Source organism: Hypomesus nipponensis, chromosome 17, assembly GCF_054491055.1.
Source record: "Hypomesus nipponensis isolate SF chromosome 17, ASM5449105v1, whole genome shotgun sequence".
Classification (NCBI taxonomy): Eukaryota; Metazoa; Chordata; class Actinopteri; order Osmeriformes; family Osmeridae; genus Hypomesus; species Hypomesus nipponensis.
The window spans coordinates 17,437,333-17,464,483 of record NC_140377.1 but is presented as its reverse complement, the minus strand read 5'-3'; the positions used below and the strand labels follow the sequence as shown (position 1 = coordinate 17,464,483).

Below are 27,151 nucleotides of genomic sequence, written 5' to 3'. Positions count from 1 at the left end.
TTACAAGAATCAAAAGTTAAAATACATAAAAATAATGATCATACAATTTTACCTTTGTCATGACATAAAACACTAACATATCCAATTCCATAGAAGCCTAAACTGCAAACCATGTAAGAGAGTACTACATATTTCTGTACGGTATATCACCATCTGGTGTCACAAGTATGCTGTACCCAAGTGTTTCATTATTTGCTTTTTGAACATACATTTACGTGTCATGTTTATAATTTCCGTCGGTAGTAGGTTCCACGACTTCATGGCCCTGTATCCCACAGTTCGTTTTGGTATTAAAATTGGTATTAGCTCTGGGGAGTGAGAACCTACCTTCTATTGCTCGTCTAGTGGCATAGCTATGTGTAGCTACATTTTTATGTAGTTGCCTATACTGATCAACTGGTGTTTTAGACCGCAAGAGGCGCCATGTTGACAAAAGAAGCGCAGCTATCATCCTGTCTTCAACTTTTATTCAGTGGAGACTGGCATGCATACTTCGTATGCTGTTTCTGTAAGGACACTGTACAGCAAAGCGTGCAGCCCTGTTTAGGACAAGCTGTAATCTATTCAGGTCTTTCTTGATGGCATTTGCCCATACTATCTGGCAATAATCCAACTGTGACAGAACAAGAGAGCTAACTACCAGTATTCTGAGATAAGGTGTAAGATGATTTTTGCATCGTATAACTGCAGCTAGTGCTTTGCCCATTTTATTGACAATATTGTCAATATGCTTTGACCAGGACAGTTTATCATCCAGGGTGACTCCCAATAGCTTAGTTACCTTTACTTGTTTGATGGAAGTTCCATCTATGCACAGTCTAAGCTCTGGCTCTGCTATAAGAGAATGATTAGACCCAAAGATGATGCTTTTTGTATTAGCTAAGTTGAGAACCATCTTGCTTCGCCTTGTTTAATGTCATCGGCACATCAGTAATAAACTTGACTTTCACCGATGGCACTGGCCGATGTTCACATGTGTGCACAACAGGTAGCCTACTACATGTGCTTCATGTTTACATACAGGGTGTGTTCGAAAACTCTTAAAATGCTGTCTTACTACGGTTCGAAATCCGTTATTCTCTTCCGTGTTTATAAGACACCTAACTTTCTTTCAGCGTTGTCATACCAACGTTACACGCTATCTTAAAAGACCATTCGAAATCAACGGGGTTTTTTTTAGATACCTTTACGCGTAACAATATCTCGCCTCAATCTAAAAAAAAAAACGTTGATTTCACGCGCAAAAATATCTCGCCTCAGAACAGCAGAAACAATGTCGGTAGCATCAGCTGTGTGGGATTTCTTCACTGTGTCAGAAAGATCGCCGCTTAGCTATTTGGGTGTCAGAGCAGGTGGATAGTTTCTTCGCAGAGGCCCCATTCCCAGAAATGAAGCTGCACTCAGATATTGGCAGGAACATCACCAGCGTTTTCCAGCATTGGCGCAAATCGCCCGCAAATACCTGAGTGCCCCATGCACAAGCGTGGACAGTGAGCGGCTCTTCAGCACTGTGGCTCACGTTTTGGATGAGAAGAGAAATAGACTGGCCCCTGACAAGGCAGAAATGCTCGCCTTTGTAAAGAAAAACATGCATCTTATTAGGAAGTAGAGGCCCACTATAAGGGAAGGCTTTTTTTTTTGTGTCTATTTAGTTTTGTTAAAGACTGAGGCCCATGTTCAACTCCGCCAGCTTACTGCAATGGATACACAAGAAGGTGAAACTGTGAAAGATAGACCTATTTGACTTTGTATTTATCTTATTTTTCATACTTATTTAATTGTATGTTGCGTTTCTAGTCACTTTTACATTAAGTGAATTTGTTTAACAAAATATTTTTATTGGGTTGTTATTTAATTTAACAAATATAATATATTTACTGTAAGTACAGAAAGTCAAGTTTTGTCATTGAGTAGGTAGTTGTATGGCAGGCAGTTTTCACAGCAAAATGTTTTATTTTATTTGTTTTAATCTTTTTATCGAATTTATATGGCATTCCCTAAGGGTTTATGCTAGTGTTTTGTAAGGCTGCATTGCAAGCATCAGTTTACAGTTAAGATGATGTCTTGAGTAAGCCTGGTGATATTATAATTATATTAAATAAAGTTTAGTTAAACTAAAGATTGTTTCATAAATCTGATTGAATTTGTGCTCATTAAAAGATAAGAGTGATAAAGGGCTGAAATCATTTAAAATAGTGCTTTTTAAATAATGATTTCATTATTTTCCTGGCACAAAAGAGTGAATGAATAACAACAAAAACAAAATAAACAAATATCGGTATCGGCTATCGGCTAGATTGTTGTTTTAAACATCGGTATCGGTATCGGCCAAGAATTTCCATATCGGTGCATCCCTAGTTTTTCTCCATTGGTTTGGCTCATTTCACTAAACAGAAATTACATTCTCATAACAACACATGCAAACCTCCAAACCGCTGGGCACTTGTTCACAACAGATTGGAATTTTTAATTCCTTTAATCAAATTGCAATTGTAATGGCACTTCTTTCTAAATGACAAGTACAATTGCCTACAGTTTTAACATATTTCAAATGATTTAGCACATTTTTTAAATGGTTAGGTATAATTACCTTCAATTAGGCCAATTACCAATTGAAAATATCTTGCTGGTCTAAACTGACTGTTGCTTCTCAGTCAAGTCGTTGTTCTCTGCAAAACATATTGCCATAATTTCCTTGTGTACATCATCACCTGCACAATAGTTCACTCATGGTCAAAATATTTCAGGCACATAATACCATGAAAAACATCATGGTATATACTGTAATATGGATCTCTTGGATCATCTGCTTACAGTCATTGTCAGGTGCAACTAGAACTTCACTAAACAAGGGGACACATCCTATCACCAATCACACAGTAAGTTTAGTTAGCTGACAGGAGCTGTCCAGGAGTATACTGTAAATGCTTCCATCAAATATATAGAGCTTGTCCCAGGCCAGCTTGGGGGCAACATCACCATGTGTGCTGCCATTTCAGAGAATGGTGTAGTCATCCACATTCCCAGTCTTGGCCCAATACCCAGACGCTCCTGGTGTTGTTGGACCGCCTGCACTCCGATCTTATCCCTCTACATGAGAAGGGTTTGGTAGGGCCTCACTTGCTTACATTTGTCATTGTGTGTGGGACAATGTAAGCTTCCACCGTCGCCCACTCATCAGGGTTCGCTGCCCATCCAAATATGCTGATGGTGCTCATATCATCTGACCCTCCATTCCTTAGTCCTATCCAGGAGTTGTTTTTTTTGAGCATCGGGCTCAAAACCAGAGCTCCCTGCTTCAGAAAATGGATGCTGCTTGTGATGATGTCACAGCAGATCAGTGTAGGGGATTGTTGCGGCATGCACAACGATTCTTCCCCTGTTGCATCGCAAGGGAGAATATCAGATGTGATGTCACTGAAATCTGTGATCAGACAGACAGGAGCGCGAGGATGAGCAGGAGAGTGAGGACGACAACTAGTGAAACTCCAGCTCTGCTTTACTTTCTTACTGTATGTTTCCTTCTTGCCATGAAATGCACCCTCTTCAACTCTGTCTAGGAAAGGGTCACATGCCTGAAAATTACCGTGGTTACTCATACTAGTCCCCTCAGTGTACAATAAGAATTATTTGATGCTGGGATATACAGAACAGACAATAGAGGGGGTGCATTTCATGCCAGGCTTACTGTAATGCACCCCCTGCTAACTCTGACTAGGAAAGTGTCACTTGCCTGAAACTTACTGTGGTTACTCATACTACTAGTTTCTTTTTCCTTTGAGTTTTGTAACTTGATTTCTCAGTTTACAGTAGTTTTCTCTGTCCTTAGTACAGCTACTAATGAATGACACGTCACAGTGTTTCCCACACAGACTAATTTATCAGCACCAGCCGCCACATATTATGTTTTGTTATAAAAATGTTTTTAACGCTATCTAAAACACGTAGCGTATTCGTTCAACTGCGTTTCCTTTCCCTGCTCTCCCTCCGTCTCTCTGTCACTCACGCGTCTCTCACATCCACACTGAGTCACTTTGTCAGCACACGTTAGCGACTTATTTCGATTCCCGCCGTGCCAACTGACGTTGTGTCCTTGGGCAAGGCACTTCACCCTACTTGCCTCGGGGGGATATCCCTGTACTTACTGTAAGTCGCTCTGGATAAGAGCGTCTGCTAAATGACTAAATGTAAATGTAAAACTACTATTTGAAAAACACACCAGATTTATGGACTACAAGGAAACAAGAATAAAATATGGCAATTGGTGAATAGGATTATTTAATTATGTTTCCAGTGTATTAAACAACAGTCTTATTCTCTACAAGGTCTTCCTCCAGGAGTTGTTTCAGTAAAGAGATGAAGGCACATGTATAAAGAATCAACCAAGATTACGTCATAGAATCACAGGGGATCAGAGGCAGGATGTGGGACTGAATATAAGAGTACAACACACTGAGGGAGGGGCTTAACATCAAGGAATAGTAGATGGTCTTCTCTCTTGAAGGTGGGCCTTGTGTGCTCTAGTAAAAATGTTCACAACAAATGTAACTGTCTTACATAACAACAAAACGGTGACATTACAACTACAAAAGTAGAACTGAAAAGTAAAAGTGGGGGTGTTGTCAGAAAGAGAGAAGGATGACAGTAATAGACCCATATCAGGGGTGTTTAAGCAGAACCCTACTGGCTGCAAGGGTGGGGGAAGAGGGGTGTGTTAACACTTAGTAGGCGTGGTTAGCCACATAAAGAGACTCTCCACCGGCGGCTCCCTTGTCTCCAGTGGAAACATACTTGCCAACACACGCCTGGCTGTTGTTCTGTAAAACAATGAAAGGATACAAAAGAGAAAGAAAAAGATGAACAAGGGGAAGAGAGTAGAGGAGAGAGATAAAAGGCAAGTATTGGTCTGTCTTAGAACTTGAGGATAACAAGTATTTGTACATCCGCAGCTGATAATATACACACATACACAATTGGGTTACATCTATCTGTCCTCCATCAACTCATCAATCCACTTCCTCATTCCATCCATCTTTCCATCTTCGACTTCCTCTCTTGATCTCACTATACATTCATTCATCCCTCTATTACTGCTTCCACCCCTCCCTCATTCTTTACCATGGCTCTTTTGATGAACTCCTCCTGGCAAGCCTTGCCATTTTCCTTCTTGCCTCCCCAGGCCTTGAGGGCAGAGGCCTGCAGGGCGCGGCCATAGGAGAAGGTGATGGCCCAGGGCCGGTGTAGGGAACACTGATTCATGGCATTCAGGTTGATGGTGGCCTCCTCCTCGCTCTGGCCTCCAGACAGGAAGGTGATGCCTAGGGGGGACAGGAAGGAACAGGGGGTGAAGGTAAGTTGACGACAAGGAAGGGAGGGTGCAAATAACGAAGTAAATAAATCTGTGTATGTATGCATGCATGCAGTATGTATCTTTGTTCATGCATACAGTATATCTAATGTGCGCCTTCTGTAAATGTGGCATTACCGGGCACAGCAGGAGGCACGGTGCGGCGCAAGGCAGTGACAGTGGCCATGGCAATCTCCTGGGAGCTGTACTTCTGGGGACAGGAGTGTCCTGCGGTCACCATGTTGGGCTTCAGCAGAGTGCCCTCCAGGTAGACGTGGTGGTCTGACAGAGCCTTGTACACCGCAGCCAGGACCTAGGAGGGAGTGAAACGAAAGAAGCAGAGACAAGGAGAGCATAAGACTATATTAACCTTACAAATGCGACTTTCCAATGAGTTTTTTAAAGAAATTGGCTTTTAAACTTTAGGAACCCAATAACCAGAACTTCCTCCACGGCTATGGTCACAATAGTCTGATTGACACCTCTATATGGATCTCTATCTCATCTTTCTCTGCCAAACCAGTAACTCACCTTCTCTGTCACATACTGACAGCGCTTCAGGTCATGTACACCGTCTGGCAGGATCTCAGGCTCAACAATGGGAACGATGCCATGCTAGGTTGGTAGGAGAGAAGAGCATGGCGACCAGTGTCATGACAACATACAACAGAACTTCACTTAAACAGGGCCATGTCCAGCATATCAACTGCACCAGTTAACATTGTGTTTAACTGTATAATATAGATAGTGCTGCTGTCAGGCCAAATAGTGTCCTAGGGCTAAATACTGTCCTACCTGACGTCACAATGCCGTTCCGAAGCAAGGACGCGTCCGTCGCTATGCCGACCTTAAATTCCTGAGATAGCTACGCGTGCTAGCAGGAAACTGTCATGGTTGCTATACTGGTTACTAGGTAGGAAGTTTTGTATTTAGGCTTATTTAAACCAGTTTATTCTTCTCTACAATTTAAAGTTTTCACTCGTTCAACATTCCCGAGACAGCAACGTGCACAGGTAGAATACTATACGTGTTGCCTTCCCGGTTTGTTAAAATTGATGCTAAATGATGCTTTTTTTTTTTTACAACTAGCTAGCTAGCACTAGCTATCGAAGGAGTGAAAACGTTAAATCGTAGAGTAGAATAAACTGGGTTAAATGAGCCTAAATACAAAACTTCCTACCTAGTAACCAGTATAACAGTTTCCTGCTAGCACGCCAGAATTTAAGGTCGGCATAGCGACGGACGCGTCCTTGATTTGGAATGGCATTGTGACGTCAGGTAGGACACTATTTGGCCCTAGGACACTTATTTGGCCTGACACTGCCACTACCGGTATTGAGCAGGACATCAGGACATCATAAACTTGCTTATATATTATAGTGTAGCCATGGGCTAACTTTCTTTAGCAATAAATATTAAATGGAAAATATTTTAAAAGGATGAAAAAGTCCACACATTGGTGAGGTTGTTCGTAAAAGTTTTCATATTTACGCATATATTTTTGTTTTTGCATGTGTGTGGATTTGTTTGCGATGTTAATCTCACCATCTGGCAGATGCTGGCATAGCGGGCCAGGACATTGGCATTCTCAATGATGGCCAGGTTAGAAGGGGTAGTGGGGGTGATCTTCAGCACGCAGCGCCACTTTGCAAAGTCAGCTCCGTCCTTCTTGTACTGAGCACAGCGCTCATACAGCCCATCCAAACCTAAGAGAGGGAAAGACAGAAAAATACAATATTGAAAGCCATGGCTACTGTGTGCTTGTTATTAATGCCCATTCCTTTAAGGATCAAGTGAGATAGGGGGCTGGGGGGCTCCAATTCTCACCCTGCGTGGTGGTCTCTCCGTCGGTGCCAGCCAGGGGCACTACACCCTTATCCACCTTGATGCCCACCACCATTCCCCTGTCCTTGATCAGCTGAGGGAACTGCTTGCCCTCATCGGTTTTCTGGTAGAGAGTCTCGTGGAAGAAAATTACTCCGCCGATGCAGGGTGCCACACGGTCATCAGCGGTGAAGAGAAGCTGGCGGTAGAGGCGGCGGTTTTCCTCTGTGTTTTCGGCATTGATGCTCTGAAAGCGCTTAGCAACGCTGCCTGAACAGGAGAAGGCACACGGGAGGGAAAGAAGTTTACATGTAAGAGATCCACACTGTGGCATGTCTACTGGTGTAACCTTACTGTAGACTACATGTTATGGCAGAATGAGGTTTTACTTCTTAAGCATGATTGAGATGCGTCTGTGACCATGGTCACAAGAGTGTGGAATGATATGTCAATGCTCATGTAAGAACAGCACTAATTAAATTGGTCTTTTGCCTACAAATATATAAGGGTGGTCCTGCTGCTGTTTCTGATTGGCTGGTAGCTGGCATTTAACTCTGTATAACAGCTCTTAACTCAACAGAAAACTTACCTCCGTCTCAGTGCATATTTGTGTTACTCTTTAGGGGAAGTTAACAGTCCTGTTATAACGTCCCCCAGACTGAGTTAGATCATTTAAGAATCAGTTCTAGGTTAATGGTGAGATTATGTGATGGGTGAGTGTCTCTGACAGTACCTGTGGACTCATCAGCTGCAAGGATTCCCTTTCCAGGTGCAACAATTCTCTGAGCGATGTCACTGAGCTCTTTTTTCTGCTCGGGAGTGAGGAATGGGTAGGCGTGTGGCATCCTGATTCTGAGAGAGAGCGAGAGAGAGTGAGAGAGAGCGAGCGAGAGAGAGCGAGATGGTGCAGTTTCATTAAACCAGTTGATTGTGCTTACAACATTTTTAATTGGAAACTAATATTAATGCATTTGTCTGACCATTAAAATTCGGATAAGGCGACTGCGATCGTTCTGCGTCCGCTTATGATAACCTTGGTCTGTTAGACCAAGTGGCCTACTGCACGTAGTTATTTTCAAACATTAAGTAGGCCTATTAATTTGAAATCAGTAACAGCCAGTTACATCGTGGCCATATTTGGCATACCGTCGTGAGTAGGCTATGCTTTTTGACTTATGTGGGCGTATACAAAATGTTATAGGCCTATTCGTAGATCTAGTTTAGTAAGACCAAAGTGTTTTTTTTACATTAATTTACTATACAGTTTTAATTTATATAGGCTACTACGCCACCGTTAAAGTGATCGATTGACGAAGTCCTGACAGAAAGGTACTTCCGCGTCTGTCCTTGCATCCAAATGACCTTGTATTGCACTAGGAGTAGCAGATAGACACAGCCACCACTACAAACATCTCTAACACGTATCAGGCAAATTACTAAAATGTTAAATCTGTGGACGGTTACATAATCCTTATAAATATAACATATATCTGCATCGCTTTAACATATTTATGCACAGTTTAATGACTTACCAAATATAAACCAATTTGTGATGGGAAAAAGCTGCGTTCCGTTGCAACACCAAGCAATGACGAAGGATGTTCAGTACTGCTTAATCGTGTGAAGTGACAGGGAGTGGCCGTGACGAATAATTCGTCTTTTCCTGAAACTGATCTCGAGATAAACCACCAATCAAAAGCAGTTTGAGTCAGATTGACCAATTGCTTCTTCCAATAAAAATAGACAATGCTTTTTAGTGAACAGTGGTTGGATTGTCTGCATTTACAAGGCGTGTCTTTTTGGCTGACGACTGAGAAAGAGGGCGTGATTTTTGGACAAACCAGATGGGCTGTACGTGACGGATCTCACATGCAGCATGCACACCCTTTACGTCTCATCTGAAAGGTTTTCACAAGCACTGCCTCTGAGTAGACTGTCTCACGACAGAACGGATTAGAAAAATTGGAACCGAAAATTTAACACATAAAATGTCAAGATGGCAAGGTGATTTGCACTGTTGTCTCAAAGCAAGAAGGTTCAGGGTTCAATTCCCTCAAACGGTAGCCTACTGTTGGCCCTCGGGGCACGTTCTAGGCCTGTTGGTACGCAGGCTATCTAACTGTTGTGTCTGTTTTAAGTTTGTATGTTTTCCCTCCACAACATACATTAGTGCATATAGAAAATACAGCAGAAGGTTCAGAATTGCAATGTTTTACAGGATTTCAGGGGTCAGAGTCTCAGTCAAGGAATAGTCTCTTTGGCCACATGTCACTTACCAGTCACAACATGTATTCATCATAAGTTCACACTTACTAATTGAAACAGTAGGCTATTGATTAGTCTTTGACCATTATCTGCCACAGTCCAATCAATGTTATGTAATTCACATCCTGGCTGTGCTCAGGGAAATTGACTATTTTTTCAGAGACATATTTATTTATTATTGGGGGCAGTGGGGTCTCCGGGTGTGCGTTGATACAATAGTAAAGTTGACTTTGTGCTGCTAGGGGACGGTCTGGTCACTGACTGATCAAGGGAAGAATTAAACTGGTGGGGGACATGTTTACTCTACATATTTTAATGCAGTACATTTATACATTATTTTTTAATGTTTCTTAATGTGGACGGTTTGGTCCTGCATACTGTATATTTTTGTCTGATAAAATATTTTTATCTCTCTACACAACTTGTATAGAAATCAAGTTTACTTTCAGCTATCCCTTATGCTCTGTCATGTGTTTGTCATTGTCTGGACAAGGTACCAACTTCTCATTTCAGGGTCAAAGGATTGTTCTCCTGTACATTAAAACCAGTAATCCACTGTCAGTGTGTCTTGGTTTAAAGTGGTCCAAATTTGCAATGGTCAACATGTGGCAAAAATCACAAAAGCTCCAGGGAAAAGAATATTCCGAAGGAAATACTGCATAGAAATCTCATCATGTTTAAGAACAAAACAACAGTTTAAGTGCCATTCTCTTTTTATTTCAGAAAAACATTCAAACACATTTTAGTCCTGTTTTCATTTGATTTTCACAGTATCACAAAATCCTTTCAACATACAAATGTTAAGAAAAACACATTTAAATGATCAGACTCAGATGTGCAAAGCACACCTAGTATTGTCCTATACACTTGAACTGGGGGACATCTGAATATATAGTAATCTCAAATGTAGAATGTTTAGATAAGGCAAAAGCTAATTACAACTTGTATGAAACATGCAGCACGCTTTTCAAGAATTTTAGAGTGAAGCATTGACACTTCATGCATATAGTACTTGAACTGACTTCACATGGTTGGTTTCCCAGTGACACATCCATGGCACTCTTATGGATATCATACAGTTACTTTACACATTTACTGACTACACAAAACAAACATTTTGGGTGGATCGTAGTCCACCACTTTGTCTGAAGCCCAAATAAAATCACACACTGTCTTGAAGTTCTATGCAATGCTTGGACTTGGTCTACCTGACCTTGATCTCAAAGCAGAGGCAATTGCATGACTCACACTCTGGAGGCTGGCAGGTGCAGGCACAGTCCCATGCAGGCCACTGTAGAGACTACAGACAGAATGATTGTATATTATTGTATTTGACTTAATAAGTACTAGCTAAGTTATTACTTAGTATAGCTACAAAGCAGCTGATACACATATTTATTTGTGTTTCCCAAATTTAAAATCAATTGGAACTACTACAATAACATAACAGCCTTGTTTTTGGATCAATAAATCTAGTCTATACTGAATGACTCACTCACTGGCATACTCACAGAAGGAGATGGGCACATTTGATCAAGAAAGGAGCGAAGTGATGGAAAACGACAGTCACAAGATTCTGCACATGCAATGCAGTATTCAAAAGGTGCAATATTTGGACAGCACTCTCCACACTCTGTGCAGCAATGATCCTGAGGGCAAGACACAATTCTGTCAATCTCCATTCAAACATTTTCTTGAGCCTTTTTCCTTCATTGGCCGGGTTTCCCGGATTCATTAAGAAGCTCTTAACGCTAAGAGCGTCTTAAGAATGTTCTAAGAGCGCTCTAGAACGCTCTTAGAATGTTCTTAAGAAGATCTTAGCGTTAAGAGCTTCTTAACGAATCTGGGAAACCCGGCCATTATCATTTGGAGATAATTATTAAGTCATAATGATATGGTGTATATAATTCATAATTTTGTGCTTAGTAATTATTAAAACAATGATGACTGATGGACTGCTCTGTAGCAGATACCTTAAGGCAATGACGAAACCATAGCACCATCGCGAGTAAGATCATGTAAAGGCCAACAGCTATCAGAAGCACGGCAGGAAGAGGAAGTGCCAGACCCCATATGGGCAATACCTACAGTTGGATGACAAGAAGAAAGACAGTTGAGGGGATGAGCCAGCCATTTGCTTGCCAGACATTAGTAACTTAATGCATCCAGGCCCGTAGACAAGGAGGGTTTTGGGTAGTTCGCTTTTGCTCTCTGCCAAAAGTCCAGAATTTGTCAGCATAAAAATAATTGCATAATTAAAGACAAAATGACAGCCCTTCCATTACTAGGCTGGCTACGGGCCTGGCATCAATCTAACTCAGGGCTCTGAGACGCATTTCAGCCTTATCTCACGCTCTCACTCAACACCTCGTAATTCTAGCCATTTCTCATGTTGTAAAGTAAGGATAACTTGGAGCAGATTAAATGCAATGTGCAACGTGGACATGTAATGTCACAATTTTTCTTTACTAGTACGATAAGATAAAGACTTACGAAATATGTTAAATTCAAACGTACCACTATTCCCGCCTGAGTCATCTCCATGTATCAGTGCCAACTACTTCCTCTATTCCCAGATATAATTTGGTAGTTTCTCATCTCTGTGGTCTTCCTCTGCTGGTTGTGGCTAGCTAGTTAACCAAACATAAAGGTTCCCTTGGGTTAGCTGTCCAATTTAAATTACAGTTAATTAAGTTATTGCGTAATTTAGCTTGTTAGCTAACATTTTGAACACATTTGGACAATGTATAGTTCTAGCTTCTGTAGCTAGCAAAACAGTAGCAGCCCATCTGAATGGAAGCTTTACACTCGCAAGATAGTTAACGCGTTACGTGACTGAATTTACACCATCTTTAGCAGGTGAATACCGTAAAGGCAAGGCCTCTAGCTAGCTAGCTCTAACACAGTAGCAAGTAGGTACTTATTCAATTCCAAAGACAATGAGTTGCTAGCCTGCAGAGGGGTCCAGCTCCGTCGGTACAATCAATATTGAGTTACTATAGAAACAGACGGGTAGCTCAGAGAGACAAATCCAGCAAGATCTGGGGGGTATTCCAGAAAACGGGTTTAGTGAAACCCTGAGTTGGGTAACCCTAAAATGAGGCAAACGCTGGGTTTTCCGTTCCAGAAAGAGAGGTAACGAGAACTTTTGGTCTGTGTCCATGGTAACTTACTCTGTGAACCTAATCTACTCGCTAGCAGGTTTTCCATGACAAAATCTGGATTTTTAACTATTCCCTCCCACATTCTGAGCCTGAGACAGTTGGCAGACATGGGGTGTCCTTGTTCAGCCGACCGATCTTGGACAAAATGTAATTCGCTTAGTAATACGCCGGGAGACGATTTTAAAACTGCGACTCGATGTGCTTAATTCCCTTGGCCCTTGGCCAAACCAAATCCCCTATTGTTTATTGTGAAAGGATCCCCATTAGCTGTCACCAACGTGGGACGAGCTAATCTTAAAAAGAAAACAAATAAAACTTAATATTACTTAACAATGATCATGTAAAAGCAGAAACATTGTAGACACTTACAACAAATCATTACAGCAATACATTTATTACTCCATTAATACAGTAACTATGTACATTCCCTGCTCACTACTGTAAATGGTGCATTCTCAGATGGTACCTGAAAGAGACTTTGCTATTAATTTTACGTATATCCAGTAGGCAATTATTCCAATGATTGATGGCATGATAAATAACTGTTTTCTTCAAAGCATTTGATTTTGGGCATGGTAACATCATCTGGCCATTATCAGCTGACCTAGTCAAATGAGAATGAACCTGATCACACCTAACAATTTGATTATATAAGAAAACTGGTTGAGAAAGAAAGACGGTCGACAGTGCATACTAACAGTGTTTGTTGGTATGGGACAATGTAATACTAAGATAGCAGCTCTGTTTTGGACAGTTGGTAATTTATTTAGTTGAACTTTAGATGTAGATGACCATACAGGTGCACAATAATCCAGGTGACATAAAATTAAAGATTTAGCCACCTGTCCCACAATGTGTGTAGGGACATAAGAAAGACTTTTCCTCACCATAGAGATACCACAACCCATCTTCTTTACTATGGTATCAATATGTTCTGCCCACGACAGCTGACTATCTATTATTGTGCCTAGTAATTTTACTTTATCTACCTGTTCTACAGGTTCCCCAGACAAGTTCAAATTCATCTTTGGTGAAGACAACATTTTATGACTCGATCCCAAGATAATTGATTTGGTTTTGGAGATGTTCAGTACTAACTTATTTTGTTTTATCCAATCAAAAAACATACTTAACTCAGCTGATAAAACATTGTCCAGTTCACTGACCGTTTTTGCAGCATAATACAATCTGGAATCATCAGCATACATTTGTACAGTTGCTTTACACAATATTGATGGTAAATCATTTCTGAAGATGGCGTATAAAAGTGGTCCAAGGCAGCTCCCTTGTGGGACCCTGCAGTCCAAGACCTTAGAGTGAGACCAGCTGCCAGTGTAATAAACCCGTTGCGTCCTATTTTTGAGATAACTCTTCATAAATTGGATGGTGGTTGCACTAAATTCATAGCATTCTAGTTTACCGATAAGTAGATTATGATCTATGACATCAAATGCCGCACTAAAATCAAGTAATACTGCACCTGTCATCTTTAAATTGTCAATTTCCTTGAGCCAGTCATCTGTCATTGCTGTGAGGGCTGAACAAGTTGAATGATTATCTCTATAAGCATGCATGTTGGAAATCTGTGCTCAAGCCGTTACAGTCAAAATATTCCTGTGTTTGTGAGTGGACTATCCTCTCCATCAGCTTACTAAGAACTGGGAGAATAGTGATGGGTCTACTGTTCTTCCCAGTGAATGCTAGTCTGCCATCATTAGGTAAGGGAATAATTTTACCTTCTTTCCAGATAGTGGGAAAAACACCTTTCATTAAGCATTCATTAAATATTTGACATAATGGACCGGAAACATAGTCAGCTGCCAGGCCAAGTACTTTACTGTCCAGCATGTCAGTACCCACTAAACTGTGTTCGGGCAGGGACAACAACTTCCTTACTTCGCGCTCCTCCACCCTATTAAACTGGAAAGTGCACCTCTTGTCTAACATCACATTATTTTTTATGAGCTTTAGACAATTAGAATCAGTATTGTCCATATTCTGCCTTAGTGCATGGACCTTATTTATGAAGAAATCACTAAAATAATTTACTATATCAGATGGTTTGGTCAGAAACATGCCCTCTGATTCCACAAAGGAAGCCCCTCCATCTGTCCGTCTCCCCATTATTTCATTAAGGGTTTTCCAGAGCTCTTTACCATCTTGCTTTACCACATTTATCCTTTGCATGTGATATTATTTTTTCATTGATCTATTCAGTTTTGTAACCTGATTTCTCAGTTGACAGTACTTGAATCTGTCCTCCACTAATCCAGACTTTACAAATGTAGATTTGGCTTCATCTCTTTCCTTCATGAGGCTCTTTATAGTCTCATTCAGCCATGGAGCTGGTCTCACTTTTACAATACACTTTTTCATAGGGGCATGCCTATCAACAATCTTCATGAAGCTTTCCATAAAAATATTTAAGGAGGCTTCAGGCTCCTCAGCAGCATACACATCAGTCCAGTCAATATCTCCAACATCTGCCAAAAAACTTTCCAGAATGAATTTCTTGAACATCCTTTTATGTACTATATTGACCGTACATTAAGAAATTTTAGTTTTCCTGGTTATTGCTATAATATTATGGTCACTAAACCCCACAGATCGAGAAACTGGTTTAGTACAGCATTCAGGAATATTAGTGTAAATATGGTCAATGCAAGTGGCAGAAATATGGCCAGCACTTTTAGTAAAGACTCTGGTTGGTTGAGAGATCATCTGAGACAGAGTACAAGCATTGTTCAATGAAACTATCTTTCGTTTCATTGGACATTGATTCTCAAACCAGTCTATGTTCATATCCCCAAGTAAAAAAATATCACCATTCACATCAGTAACTCTGTCAATTAACACACATAAATCATTCAGATATTGCACATCAGTCCCAGGAGGTCTATAGCAGCAGCCAACCAGCACCGGCTTAAAGTGAGGAAAATCCACTTTAATCCATAAAGTTCTAAATTATCTGAGATAAACTCGGAGCACAATGTTGCCGGAAAATTATTTCTGATGTATAATGCTATGCCACCACCCTGCTTATTCCTGTCCCTTCTAAAAAATATTATAGCCATCAATGGAAATCTCTGTGTCAAGAACAGTATCGTCCAGATGGGTCTCTGATACGGCCAAGATATGAATGGTGTTTTCTGTAATCAGATAGTTAAGTTCATGTACCTTATTTCTGATACTACAGACATTCAAATGGGCCATAACAAGACCCTTTGAAACAGGAAAGAGATGCTTATCATCAATGGGTCTTCTATCCATAAAAAATGTTGTTCAATTCAGACTATATGAGCTCAAGTGAAAGAAACCAGCAAACTAGTCTCCAGTCCGTTGGTGCCCCTCTAATTCTTATGCTTTTGGGCATGGGGATGGTCAATAAGCTTGTCATGTCGGATGTAGGCTATGTCACCTCGTTCTCTGGCAGCTTTCATGGCTGGAATGGGTTCCTTACGCTTCAGCCTGACTACTTCAGTGTAGTCCTCATTCACATAGATGACAGAGGAATCTGATGATACAGAATATCCAGATGGATTGCCAGTCCTATGTGTACATTCAATCACCATCGGACTACTATCCAGATGAAGTTTCTCATTGATTACACACCTGAACTTGTCCTCAGTCTACATTTACATTTAGTCATTTAGCAGACTCGCTTATCCAGAGTGACTTACAGTAAGTACATGGACATTCTCCCAAGGCAAGTAGGGTGAAGTGCCTCGCCCAAGGACTCAACGTCATTTGGCACAGCCGGGAATCGATCCTGCAACGTTCTGATTACTAGCCCGCTTCCTTAACCGCTCAGCCACCTGACTCCCTCTCCTTCCAGTTTTCACTGGGCCTCAGGAATGCCATCCACAACAATATTATTCCTTCTTGTTTGACCCTCTAAGTAGTCCGCTTTCAAAGTCATCTCTGCTAATTTCCCTTGCATTGTTTTGGTTTCAACACAAGCAATTGTTCTCTCTGACTAAATTTTCTCATTTTTCTTTGTTAGATCATCAATGTCCTTCTGGGAGAATTGCAGGCTGCTTCTCAGCTCCTGTGTCTCACTGGTTAACTTGTCAATCCGAGTGTTCACATTATTCACAAGTAATTCCACAACAGTCTTGAAGTTATTCTCTTGTTGCTGCAGAGGTTGCATGAACAGATCCCTTTGTTGACCCATTAGATGTCGTACCTGTGAAAGTGACACCGACTCCTCTCCATTATTTTGGTTGCTGCTTTGGTCCTTCTTAGGTGGCATGGTGTGCTGAAATTCTCTCAAGAAAATCTCTCAGGCTTCAGCAAACACAGTAGGCCGAGATAGTATCCACCAAAAATATAAGTATATGATATATATAATATGAAAGATATGATATAAAAGTAGAATATACAAGTATGAAGATAATCCACTGCTTTTCACAGGGTTTCTTATTAAATATAGAGTCTCAGAGTGGATATTGAGACAAATTGAAGTTCTTAAGATAAAACGATGATTCAGGTAGCAAAAGTCCACCTCAATGGTTTGAAGGATGATGACGAAACTTAACAGTGTATTAACATTAACCAAATAATGCCAATATTAATGGAATTACAGTTATTTGACTATGGGTTAAATCAGAGCATAATTATTGTAAACCAGAGATAGAAAGCAAGAGGTGAGGAAGGAGGAGTAGGACAAGCCAGACCTGAGGAGAAGGTCTCAGGAGATCAAGAATCCACAGAACAATGCTTCAAAATTCCTTTTATACTCAAGAACAACCAATCACACCACAATCTTGACCCTTACTTATCAACATATGACTAGCAATGCTACAGTAAGTTACAAAATGAGGTATGAGAGCCAACAAGTCGAGACTCTAGGGGGCAGGTTGAAACTTAGCCTTACAAGATCAGCCTTTATTCTTCTGCCCTAAGTACACCATCTTTTGGTCAGTTTTTGGCACTTGCTTCATGAGATGCAGTTTGTACAACTCCTTTACTGGTAACTGGGAATACATGAGATTCCATTAAATTCCACAGTTCCTCATGCAGAATTCACCTGCCATTAAATGAACATCTCACTGTGTACAGCATCCATGCTCTATTCAACAGGATCAGAAAGGCTAAATCATTTTCTAATCATTATTCACATCGTTTTAGTGTAACAAATTCCTCACAAGCCTGTAAATAAAAGAACACTACATGGGGAGAGAACTACCAGTAGCTACCATACTGTGCATGTCTGCATCAATCTCTGTGGCAGCATTCAACGTCTCTGCAGCATCTTAATCATCATTATCCTGTGAGGAAAAGCATTCTGTTGGGAGTTACTGCTACAAGTTAAAATAGGCACCAACTAACATTTATTTTGTATCATGTCAAACAGGGACGTTCACAGGTACGAGCTATTGTTGCCCGGAAAACAGCCCATTTGCCCTGATTGGCTGATCTGCCCCTCTGAAGAAAGAGCCTTTTTGTGGCTGCATCAATATGATAAGCCCATCATTAGTAAAGTTAAATCAAATTAAATTGTGATATCATCCAGTTCTGTGTTAATTTATTTTGCCACTATAACGTCGGTGTTGCCCTCTGCCCCCAGTCACATGACATAGTTTGTATTCTCATGCCGGTGCACTGCGAGTGAAGGAGAGGGAAAACCCTTCCACACGTGACTTTTTGAAGTAATGGAGATAATGTTGATTGCTTTTTACCGCTTGTATGAGAAAGAATGTGACTGCGGCAGGGGGGCTTTTTTTCATGTTAGAGCAATAGCCCCTCCAAATGTCTGTGCATGTCCCTGATGCAGGGCCGGCCCAAGCCTTTATGGGGCCTTAAGCAGAATGGATTTAGGGGCCCCCCTGTCACGCAAATATTAGAGTTATTTTACTCTGCACTTAGAGTAAAATGACATTCTGAAGATCAAAATACACCAACACTTATTGTAATATTCTATTTCATTTTTTATTCCGATACAAAAACTCTTATTAAACTATCAAGCGCTTCTTATGGTTTTACTCCTTCTTCCTCTTCTTCCTGGCCACCTCTAAGGGCACTAAATGTTTCATGATCCTAGCCAACTCCTTCAGCTGAGTAACAGCCTGGGAATGGCCCCTCACCACAAGATCAATGGAAGACAAGGCCTGTAGGTTCTCACTTTTGAGAGGTAGTTTGTTCTACTGGCCACAAGCTGTGTATTGTCACCGTCCCAATAAAATCCATGACAGTAGGTGATTTCTTTAAGACTGCAAGGGAAGCTTGGGTTCCCCTAAAATGTCAAAAAAATGTATGGTCAAATATTTACTATTGTGTTAACATTTTGAATGTGTTAGAACACGTTCATCTCGAAGACGAGTTCGTTCAGAATCAGAAGCATTATAGTAGCAGGTCGACTGATTTCCTTCTCATACTTTCCCATAGTGTCACAGTGCATTTCTCTGTTGAAGCCCAGCGTCCAGGGACTTGAATGGGTGTTAACAGGTAGGCTTATACCTTCTGCCTACCTGCACAGCGGAATAATAATTCAGAGGAATGAACGGACATTTACACGTTAGTCTCTTTAGCCATCAATGCGTGACATTATTTATTGAAAGTACAACATACTTCTCTCTATGAGAGTCAGGTAACAAGTGAAGAGAGAGAGGGTGAACATCCCCCTTTATAAGATCATCAGTCACACGTGACTGATGTCATATGAGGCACAACAGTGCCTCCTCCTGGACAGATATAATTACATACATACATTCATATACTTATCCACTCTCAACACTCCCACTTATGAATGACATGTATACTGTACAACTTTTACATAATAAAATGAACAAAACAAACAAAAATTGTATTGTCAAATGTCAACATTTTACAAACCAAACATGACTCCTGCAAATTTCCTCAGCTTAAGTCTGGAGGCAGGTTTTGTCATAACATCCGCGACCATGTCGTCTGTGGGACAGTAAACAAGTGACATTGTCTTCCCTTATGGTAGACCTAATGAAGTGATACTTAATGTCCACATGCTTACATCTTTGTCTACACACAGGGTTCTTAACCAGCGCAATTGTCCCCTGGTTATCCTCACAAACAACAGTTTTCTTATACACATAGGTATCTATACCTCCCAGTAGTTGCTCCAAATAAATACACTCCTGTATTGTTAGATCTAGAGCCATGTACTCAGCTTTGCATGTGGATAATGCTACTGTGGATTGCTTCTTGGCTTTCCAAGAGACTAAGGAGCTGTCTTTACCCATACTCACACAATACCCCGTGGTACTGCATCTGTCGCTAGCGTCCGCAGCCCAGTCTGCATCACTATACGCCTGTAGGCCTAGACTCTCTCTGGTCTTCCTGAAACAGAGTTGTTTGTCGGCAGTGCCCCTGAGATAACACAAAACATGTTTCACGGTAACCCAATGTTCATCTGTAGGGTCAGCAAAATGCTGTGATAACTTGCTCACCACAAAACATAGGTCAGGACGTGTACAGGTTGTCAGGTAAATGAGACTGCCGACAGCCTCCCTGTACTTCTTCACATCAGACATTTTAGGCGCATCTTCAGAGTAGTCTAACTTTGGGTCACATGGTGTTTCTCTGATTCTACACTTCTGCATGTCGAAACGTTCCAGTATCCTTTCAACATAACTCTTTTGTGACACTTTTACATAGCCATCAGACTGGCTGAAGTCCAGGCCCAGAAAATATTTCAACCTCCCTAAGTCCTTCATCTTCAATCTGGTAGAAAACATGTTTTTTGTTTTCTCTAGACTCTCGTTGTTGCTGGCTGCAATGATAAGATCATCCACCCTGACAACTACTATTACCTTCCCTGTCTCTTGAGACTCTTGTGTAGACGCTGTGGTCTGTCGGGTTCTGAGTGAAGTTGTCATCTACTAGGCATGTGTGGAGCATCTCGTTCCAATTACGCCCCGACTGCTTTAGGCCCTAAATGGACTTATGTAGTTTACACACTAACTTCTCTCCCTCTTTTTCGTAACCTTCAGGTTGTTCCATGTATATATCTCGATCAATGGGGGCGTGCAGATAGGCTGTTTTCACATCCATTTGATGTAAGATCAAATCGTCTTGGGCTGCCTTCTGCATCACTACACGTATACTTGTAAGATTGGCTGTTGGTGCGAATGTCTCACCATCATCTATCCCTGCTCTCTGACTGTATCCTTTTGCTACAAACCTAGCTTTGTACTGGTCATGTCCGTCAATGTCACCCTTGATTGAGTATACCCACCTTCCTCCCACTGTCTTCCTGCCCTCTGGTAACTTAGTCAGGGTAAAGGTCTGGTTGTCCTCTAAGGACTTAATCTCCTCGTCCATCGCTTTCTCCCACTTTCCTGACTCTGTTGATGTCATGGCCTCTTTAAAGGTCAGAGGTATACCACAAACTGCACGGTAGCAATAATCTACATTAATGAGTGTACTGTCATCATCAGTATCTTCCACAGTATAATCTCTCAGATACCCCGGGGGTTTACGCTCTCTGGTGGGGTATCTCCCACTGTCTGAGGCATGTGGCGTCACCCTAGGGTACTTTTCGCCCTAATCCTCTGATCCTGACTGTGGACTGTCAGCCTGTACCTCTGTGCTCAGTACATTAGGCTGTGGAGTCTCTATGCTTTTGTCACAAGCTACTTCGGGGTCCAGTGCTAGTTCCTGTGTCTGAGTCTCGTTTTCACAGGTTGTCTTCGTGATAAACTTAACCAGTCTGTGCTTCTGCACTTTTCCTTTACTGGGGTAGTAAACTAGATAGGCGGAACTGCCCTTGTCATGCCCTACAAAGAGTCCTCTCTCACACCTAGAATCTAGTTTCCCTCTGTCTTGCTGATAGGCATAGCAAACTGACCCGAATTTATGCATACTGCCTAGATTGCACCGTTTACCTGTCAGTGCTGTATATGTGGTAGTGCCTGTGTGTTTGTTAAAGCACCGGTTCCTGGTATAGGCTGCTTCCTGAATGGCATAGTGCCAAAGACTCTTAGGTAGGCCACTGTCGATAAGCTTACATCTGGCCATCTACATCACACTCAATTTGCAAGTAGTACATTCTCTTATATACATAAATATTATACCTTGTGCCATCCGGCGACAATATGACATCTTCGTCGAAGAACACTTTGGCACCGTGAGCGGTAGCAGACTTCACTGAGAAGAGTTCTTGGGGGTACGAGGGGATGTAGAGAGCGTTCTTTAAAGTCACTGGACACCGGCGCCCCTTGCTGTTTGTGAGGCATACCTGTGCGTCTCCCCTGCCTTGAGCCACCCCGACGGTACGCTTCCCATCTGCCAGCTCCATGCTGTGTCTTTCCAGCTTGAAGGTGTTGTCGAAGCTCTTGAACTTGCTCCTGTCATTGATGATGTGGGACGACGCGCCCGTGTCCACGATCAGTCCCTTTCTCTGGATCTGCAGCCGTTGCCCTGAGGGGCTGGCATCTTCTGTGTGTGCCCTGAAGGTACGGTCTTCTCCTCCCGCGGCTCCCCGGGCGCCATCTTGTTCACAAACTGCTCTCCAGCCACCGTCGTCGCCGCCATCTTGGACACACGCACAGCGGGCGCTCCCTTCCCGCTCCTTCTTTGAGCATGCCTTGTCTGTGTGTCCCCTGTTTTTGCAAGAACTACACCAAACTTTCTCTGTGCAGTCACCCCTTCTGTGGCTCTTTTCTCCGCACCGCCAACACACCATCTCCACTGGCCCGGTCTTTTTCCTTGGCGCCCGCTTGGGCCCTCAGCACCCTTTCTCCCGCCTCTTCTGAAGCCTCGAAGTTCCTCAACTTTGCCTTGAACTCTCCCAGCGTCATGTCTGCTGAACCATGCGTCACCATCAGTGTGAACGGCTTGTACTTCCGGGGTTACTCCGGTAACCCCCTCATGATCATCCATCATCAGTCCCTCACTCGATGCTTCACCTGCACCCCTGAGTGCCGTTATGATCTGCTCAGCTCGGATAACGTATTTGGTTACAGTCTCGTTGTCAGCTTTCTTCAGTGCAGTCATTGTTATGTACAGCGAGACAATCCGGGGTCTACCTTTTCCGATGTAGTGTTCTCTTAACACTTTGAGGCTCTCTCGGCCCTTGTCCTTCGTGTCTCTGAAAATCAGTCCCAAGCGCGTATTGTCAAGTAGCGGCGCTAATGCACAATAGGCGTCAGCATTCAGCTTGTCATCATTAGCCTTTTCTCCAACCGTCAGTGGTACACTGGGCTCTGTGAGGCTCGTCTGCTTCAGCCCCACTCCGTGCATGCAGCACAGCATCCTTTCTTCCCAGAGCTCATACTCCTCTGCTCTCCCGTCAAACGTGGGCCACTTGTTTCTGTTCATGGCTTTTTCTGTTTGTAGCTCAGTTTAGCTCCTTTTCAGCCTAGCTTTAGCTTCCCGGTACTCCCGATGCTAAACTAGTTCTTTATGATAATCCTACTTCTGAATGCTAGCGCAGTCTTGCTAGCTATCTACGCACGTGTCCGTCAAACGTTATCATCATTCTCCGTTAGCTGGGCCCATAACCTGTTAACAGGTTGGCTTATACCTTCTGCCTACCTGCACAGCGGAATAATAATTCAGAGGAATGAACGGACATTTAGACGTTAGTCTCTTTAGCCATCAATGCGTGACATTATTTATTGAAAGTACAACATACTTCTCTCTGTGAGACTCAGGTAACAAGTGAAGAGAGTAGTGATGTGTCGTTCGAGAACGATTCGTTAATTTCGAACGAATCCTTGTAAGGACTCGGGAGTAACGAGTCCTCTCAACGAATGATTCGTTCATTTCCCGACTCGGTCTTTCTACGAGTGTTTGGATCATTTTTCACGTGACCTGCATAGGCTCGGTACTGGTAGCTAGAGGAAACGAACGATTCGTTCATTTCCCGACTCGGTCTTTCTACGAGTCTTTGGATCATTTTTCACGTGACCTGCATAAGCTCTGTAGCCAGAAGAAACTAACGATTCGTTCATTTCCTGACTCGGTCTTTCTACAGTCTTTGGATCCTTTTTTAACGTGACCCGCATTGTATTTTTTAGTAGAGGAAACAGTTTCCTTATTCCTTTCGCGTGGCCGCTGTTTTCTCAAGTCATCATACTGACTGGTTTTGTTATTTTCACTTTACATTACACTTACAGTTTAGTGCAGTGTAATTGTTTGACGTGATAATTAAATGCTAGTGTGATAATACATGACCAAATCATACAAATTCATGATACATTATTTTAATGCAGGTGTGTGTGTGTGTCAGTGTGTGACACAAATTGTATCACAGGAACTGTATCTATAGTTCAAGTAATCTGTATTTGTGTGTTTCACTGGCATCTTATTCCCTGACTTTATAACAGGCACTGTGATTTTTTTACAAATCTTTCCTAGGGGTGACAATAGTTCCAGAGGTGACTGTATATACACAAATACATGTGTGTTTGCCTCTTATTTGTGGAGTTTATCAGCCTGAACCTCTGGAGACCAAATATGATAACCTTTAATCCTTGAACTAGCACAGATGCAATGATCACTTACATACTTATTCTGTTTATATTGGACATTAAAGTGGTATGTATTAAAGTTCTACATCTAGCCTGTTAATATCAGATATTTAGGATACACTGAAGAAGCATGAATCCCTTTATTAATTACAATCTAGACAGAGTACCTATCATGTCTGTTCACATGAGAAAACACAAAAACAAAACTTTAAGAGATGATGTGGGAGTTGCTTTTGAATCATTTGAATCTATTCATCCGGCTTTTCTTCTTCTCTTCCTTTCCTTGTTCTTCTCCTCTTACTTGCCTTGGCCCTGCAGAGCTCCCAGCAAGCCATTGGCTGTGGTGAAGAGGTTGATGGGGGAGGAGCCATCTGTGATCAGCGTGGACTGGAGTCCCAGTGATTGCAGGAGTTTGACCTGGTGGAAGGAGAGAAGGGAAAGAGGAGAGTGTTCTCTTCAGCCATGACAGTCTAGCAATGTTGCGGTTCAGTTTCATTATAATGCTTTAAGTAATAACATCAAGGTTACCACAATATTTAGGATTCCTCCATCAGGAGGAAAGCTATTGTTATTTTTAGTTTTATTAGGATTCCTCAGTCAGGAGGATATCTATTGTTATTGTTTGTTTTATTATTATTATTATTAGGATTCTGCTAACACTAAAGTAATGCAGTAATTACATTTCCACTCTCAAACACAATCGAGACAATTGCGTGAGCTTGAGGCTTTCTGGCAAGAGTGTCCTGTCTGTCTGTTAAGAAGACATTCTGGCGAGTATGGCCACAGTTAATGCCACTGCTGAAACAGAAACAGAAAGTATTCTACTCCAGAACCATGAAGTTGAATCAACCAAACACAGCTTGGTCTTTCTTTCTTCAGCTTTGGCACAGATACTAAAAGTTAGACTTACACTTATAAGAAAGCATGGGCCTGATGAAGAGTATAGGTGGCGCTACAGACCACGCTTCAAAGTCGTCATTTTCTAAATTATGTGATTTTGACCCCATCCATCAGGCCAAAAAATAAATAAAGTTGGTAATGCCTCATTGCTCATGGGAAACAAAAAATTCTCAATAACTCCTGTCCGTGTGATGTATTTTTCTGTACAATGATCATTTGTAAAAAGAACAAAAATGAACTTTAAATTGCCCATTGATCTAAAAATGCCTTTAAATGTATATATCTGTGGGATACATTTCTCTACCATGTACATTTTGAAATGGCCCACAATCTGGAGGAGGAATCCGCCATTGGTGCTATATTTGTAATTGGTATTGTGCTTTACTGATGGTTGTTTAACATGTGTCACCTGTAGCTCTGGCCCTGCTCTGGCCATGTCTTTGAGTGTGTCGCTTCCTATGCTCTCCACCAGCTGTTTGAAACGGAGGCTTTCAATGTCTGCCATCTTCTGCTGCCGTTCCATATCCAGACGGTCTGTCTCCTTCTTATACTGCAGCTCTTGCTCACGCGCCTTAGCCAGCCGCAGCAGCTCCGCCTCCTACACATACACACATCAGTAGATGTGAAAACGCTTCATACCTTTACAACACACAGCACTGTGTTGTAGAGCCCACAAACAGAAGCATCCATACAGATGAATGATGATAAACACACACGCACACACTCAGGAGGGGTATATTACGTACAGCCTCAATACGTTGAGCTTCTGCCTTCAGTTTGGCTTCGCTGACGGCTGCCTCTCCCTGGATACGAGCGGCCTCGGCTCTCGACTGGGCCTCAGCCTTCGCTGCCCCAGTGCTCTCCACCGCCGCACTGCATTTCAGAGAACCACAAGTCAGTACTCAATGTCAAGTAGTACAAATAGTACAGGAACTTGTCAGCCTGGATAGTTTTGGTAGCACTAACCAACATAACATACGTATTATACATGATGTTTATACTAACCGAACGCACATACCATGTTATACTATACTCAGGGACGGACTGGGGGGAAAAAGTGGCCCGGGAGTTATACTGTCAGACCGGCCCACTCAGTAAACCGCGCGTGACCCACTCAATACACGGCGCGTTGTCCACTCAATGCATCGCACGTATCGACCAGTCATTGGCCTACTTGGAAAAATACCCAAACACTTAGCATTATTTTGGTTGATTACAAGAAATTACATCATATATGTTTAATTTCTTACGTTAAACTTCCGAAGTCCGTAAGAACACATTTCAGAAGTCACGTCATAAAATCTTCGAAAAATCAGCACCATGAGTGTGAATACAGATCGCGAGGAGCAGTATAAATCGCAGTCAGTGATTTAGAACTACAAAAGGTCTTATAGCAATTTATACGTATTCAAGCTGTGACATGCGAAATAATATGAGATGCTGGCGATATCAAAGGGTCAGTTGGTAATGGAAGTGGGCCGGTATTTTGGACCATCCCAACCCCGTCAGCCCACCGGGGATTCTCCCGCTATCCCCGATGGCCAGTCCGCCCATGACTATACTGTATGACAAGCTGTCATGTTTCTACGCTAATCTATGCTGACAGTGATAGTTCCAGTTGTGCAGTAGCACGTCTATAAGATCATCGCTTGCAGGCCATGACATTAGTAAGCCTATCCTCCTGTTCTTGGTCACCTGAGGGCTTCCAACTCTAGCAACTCCTTCCTGGCTTTCTCAGCCTCGGCCTGGTCCGTGATCTTCTGTCTCTCCAGGCGGCCCCGCGCCTCCTGCTCCAAACGCTCCGCCTCGTGACTGCAGTCCATGAAAACACCTCCAGTTACTGATTTATTAGTCAAAATTACTTGATTACACAGCCTTTTCAGGCCTGATGTTGTAGCTCTTACATTGTAAATCTGAGGAATTATAATTTATAGAGAATATCAAATAACTATTAAGATAGAATGCCAAATGTTTAAAACAATCTCCCCAGAAATTGCAAGGTGTGCATGCGGCCGCTGCAATGTAAGTTTATTTTACCATATCACCTCGAAACCTATTAATTAAACTAATATCAAACATCCAAACATTTGAAGAAGGACAAAAGTTTTCATAAGTGTAGTTACATTTTTCAACTGATGTCTGTATATATATATATAAAAATTAAAATAAAGTATGCATACTTACTATCTAAGATTGCATAG

General features: G+C 41.9%; 4 protein-coding genes across 10 annotated transcripts in view; all 4 read right to left on the bottom strand.

Moving 5' to 3' along the window:
* Positions 1 to 4,261: 4,261 nt before the first annotated feature.
* Positions 4,262 to 8,841, bottom strand: aldoaa (aldolase a, fructose-bisphosphate, a). The gene is made up of 8 exons (XM_084677273.1): positions 8,704 to 8,841; positions 7,905 to 8,023; positions 7,175 to 7,441; positions 6,893 to 7,053; positions 5,879 to 5,962; positions 5,486 to 5,660; positions 5,119 to 5,318; positions 4,262 to 4,817 (listed from the first exon to the last, which is right to left on the bottom strand). Exons 2-8 carry the CDS (start codon positions 8,014 to 8,016, stop codon positions 4,722 to 4,724), a joined length of 1,095 nt encoding a protein of 364 aa, XP_084533399.1. The 5' UTR covers positions 8,017 to 8,023; positions 8,704 to 8,841; the 3' UTR covers positions 4,262 to 4,721.
* Positions 8,842 to 10,137: 1,296 nt separating this feature from the next.
* Positions 10,138 to 12,762, bottom strand: LOC146253756 (uncharacterized). 6 transcript variants are annotated; one of them, XM_084678137.1, is made up of 5 exons: positions 12,610 to 12,762; positions 11,954 to 12,066; positions 11,410 to 11,520; positions 10,948 to 11,085; positions 10,138 to 10,736 (listed from the first exon to the last, which is right to left on the bottom strand). In XM_084678137.1, exons 2-5 carry the CDS (start codon positions 11,978 to 11,980, stop codon positions 10,641 to 10,643), a joined length of 372 nt encoding a protein of 123 aa, XP_084534263.1. In that variant the 5' UTR covers positions 11,981 to 12,066; positions 12,610 to 12,762; the 3' UTR covers positions 10,138 to 10,640. The 6 variants fall into 6 exon arrangements, with proteins under 6 accessions (XP_084534263.1, XP_084534260.1, XP_084534262.1 ...); XM_084678134.1 differs by lacking the exon at positions 12,610 to 12,762 and adding an exon at positions 12,160 to 12,569; XM_084678136.1 differs by lacking the exon at positions 12,610 to 12,762 and adding an exon at positions 12,304 to 12,569.
* Positions 12,763 to 19,130: 6,368 nt separating this feature from the next.
* LOC146253755 (uncharacterized) lies at positions 19,131 to 24,030 on the bottom strand. 2 transcript variants are annotated; one of them, XM_084677241.1, is made up of 2 exons: positions 21,651 to 24,030; positions 19,131 to 19,944 (listed from the first exon to the last, which is right to left on the bottom strand). In XM_084677241.1, exons 1-2 carry the CDS (start codon positions 22,259 to 22,261, stop codon positions 19,464 to 19,466), a joined length of 1,092 nt encoding a protein of 363 aa, XP_084533367.1. In that variant the 5' UTR covers positions 22,262 to 24,030; the 3' UTR covers positions 19,131 to 19,463. The 2 variants fall into 2 exon arrangements, with proteins under 2 accessions (XP_084533367.1, XP_084533368.1); XM_084677242.1 differs by having other exon boundaries at positions 19,131 to 19,914.
* A 146-nt stretch (positions 24,031 to 24,176) lies between these two features.
* The window catches only part of mvp (major vault protein), a 38,923-nt gene continuing 35,948 nt past the window's right edge, over positions 24,177 to 27,151 (bottom strand). The window contains exons 14-17 of the mRNA XM_084677240.1: positions 26,646 to 26,762; positions 25,697 to 25,823; positions 25,360 to 25,548; positions 24,177 to 24,467 (exon numbers count right to left, since the gene is read on the bottom strand). Of these exons, the coding sequence (XP_084533366.1) occupies positions 24,348 to 24,467; positions 25,360 to 25,548; positions 25,697 to 25,823; positions 26,646 to 26,762 (553 nt within the window). The 3' untranslated portion in view covers positions 24,177 to 24,347. The remainder of the gene's footprint in view (positions 24,468 to 25,359; positions 25,549 to 25,696; positions 25,824 to 26,645; positions 26,763 to 27,151) is intronic.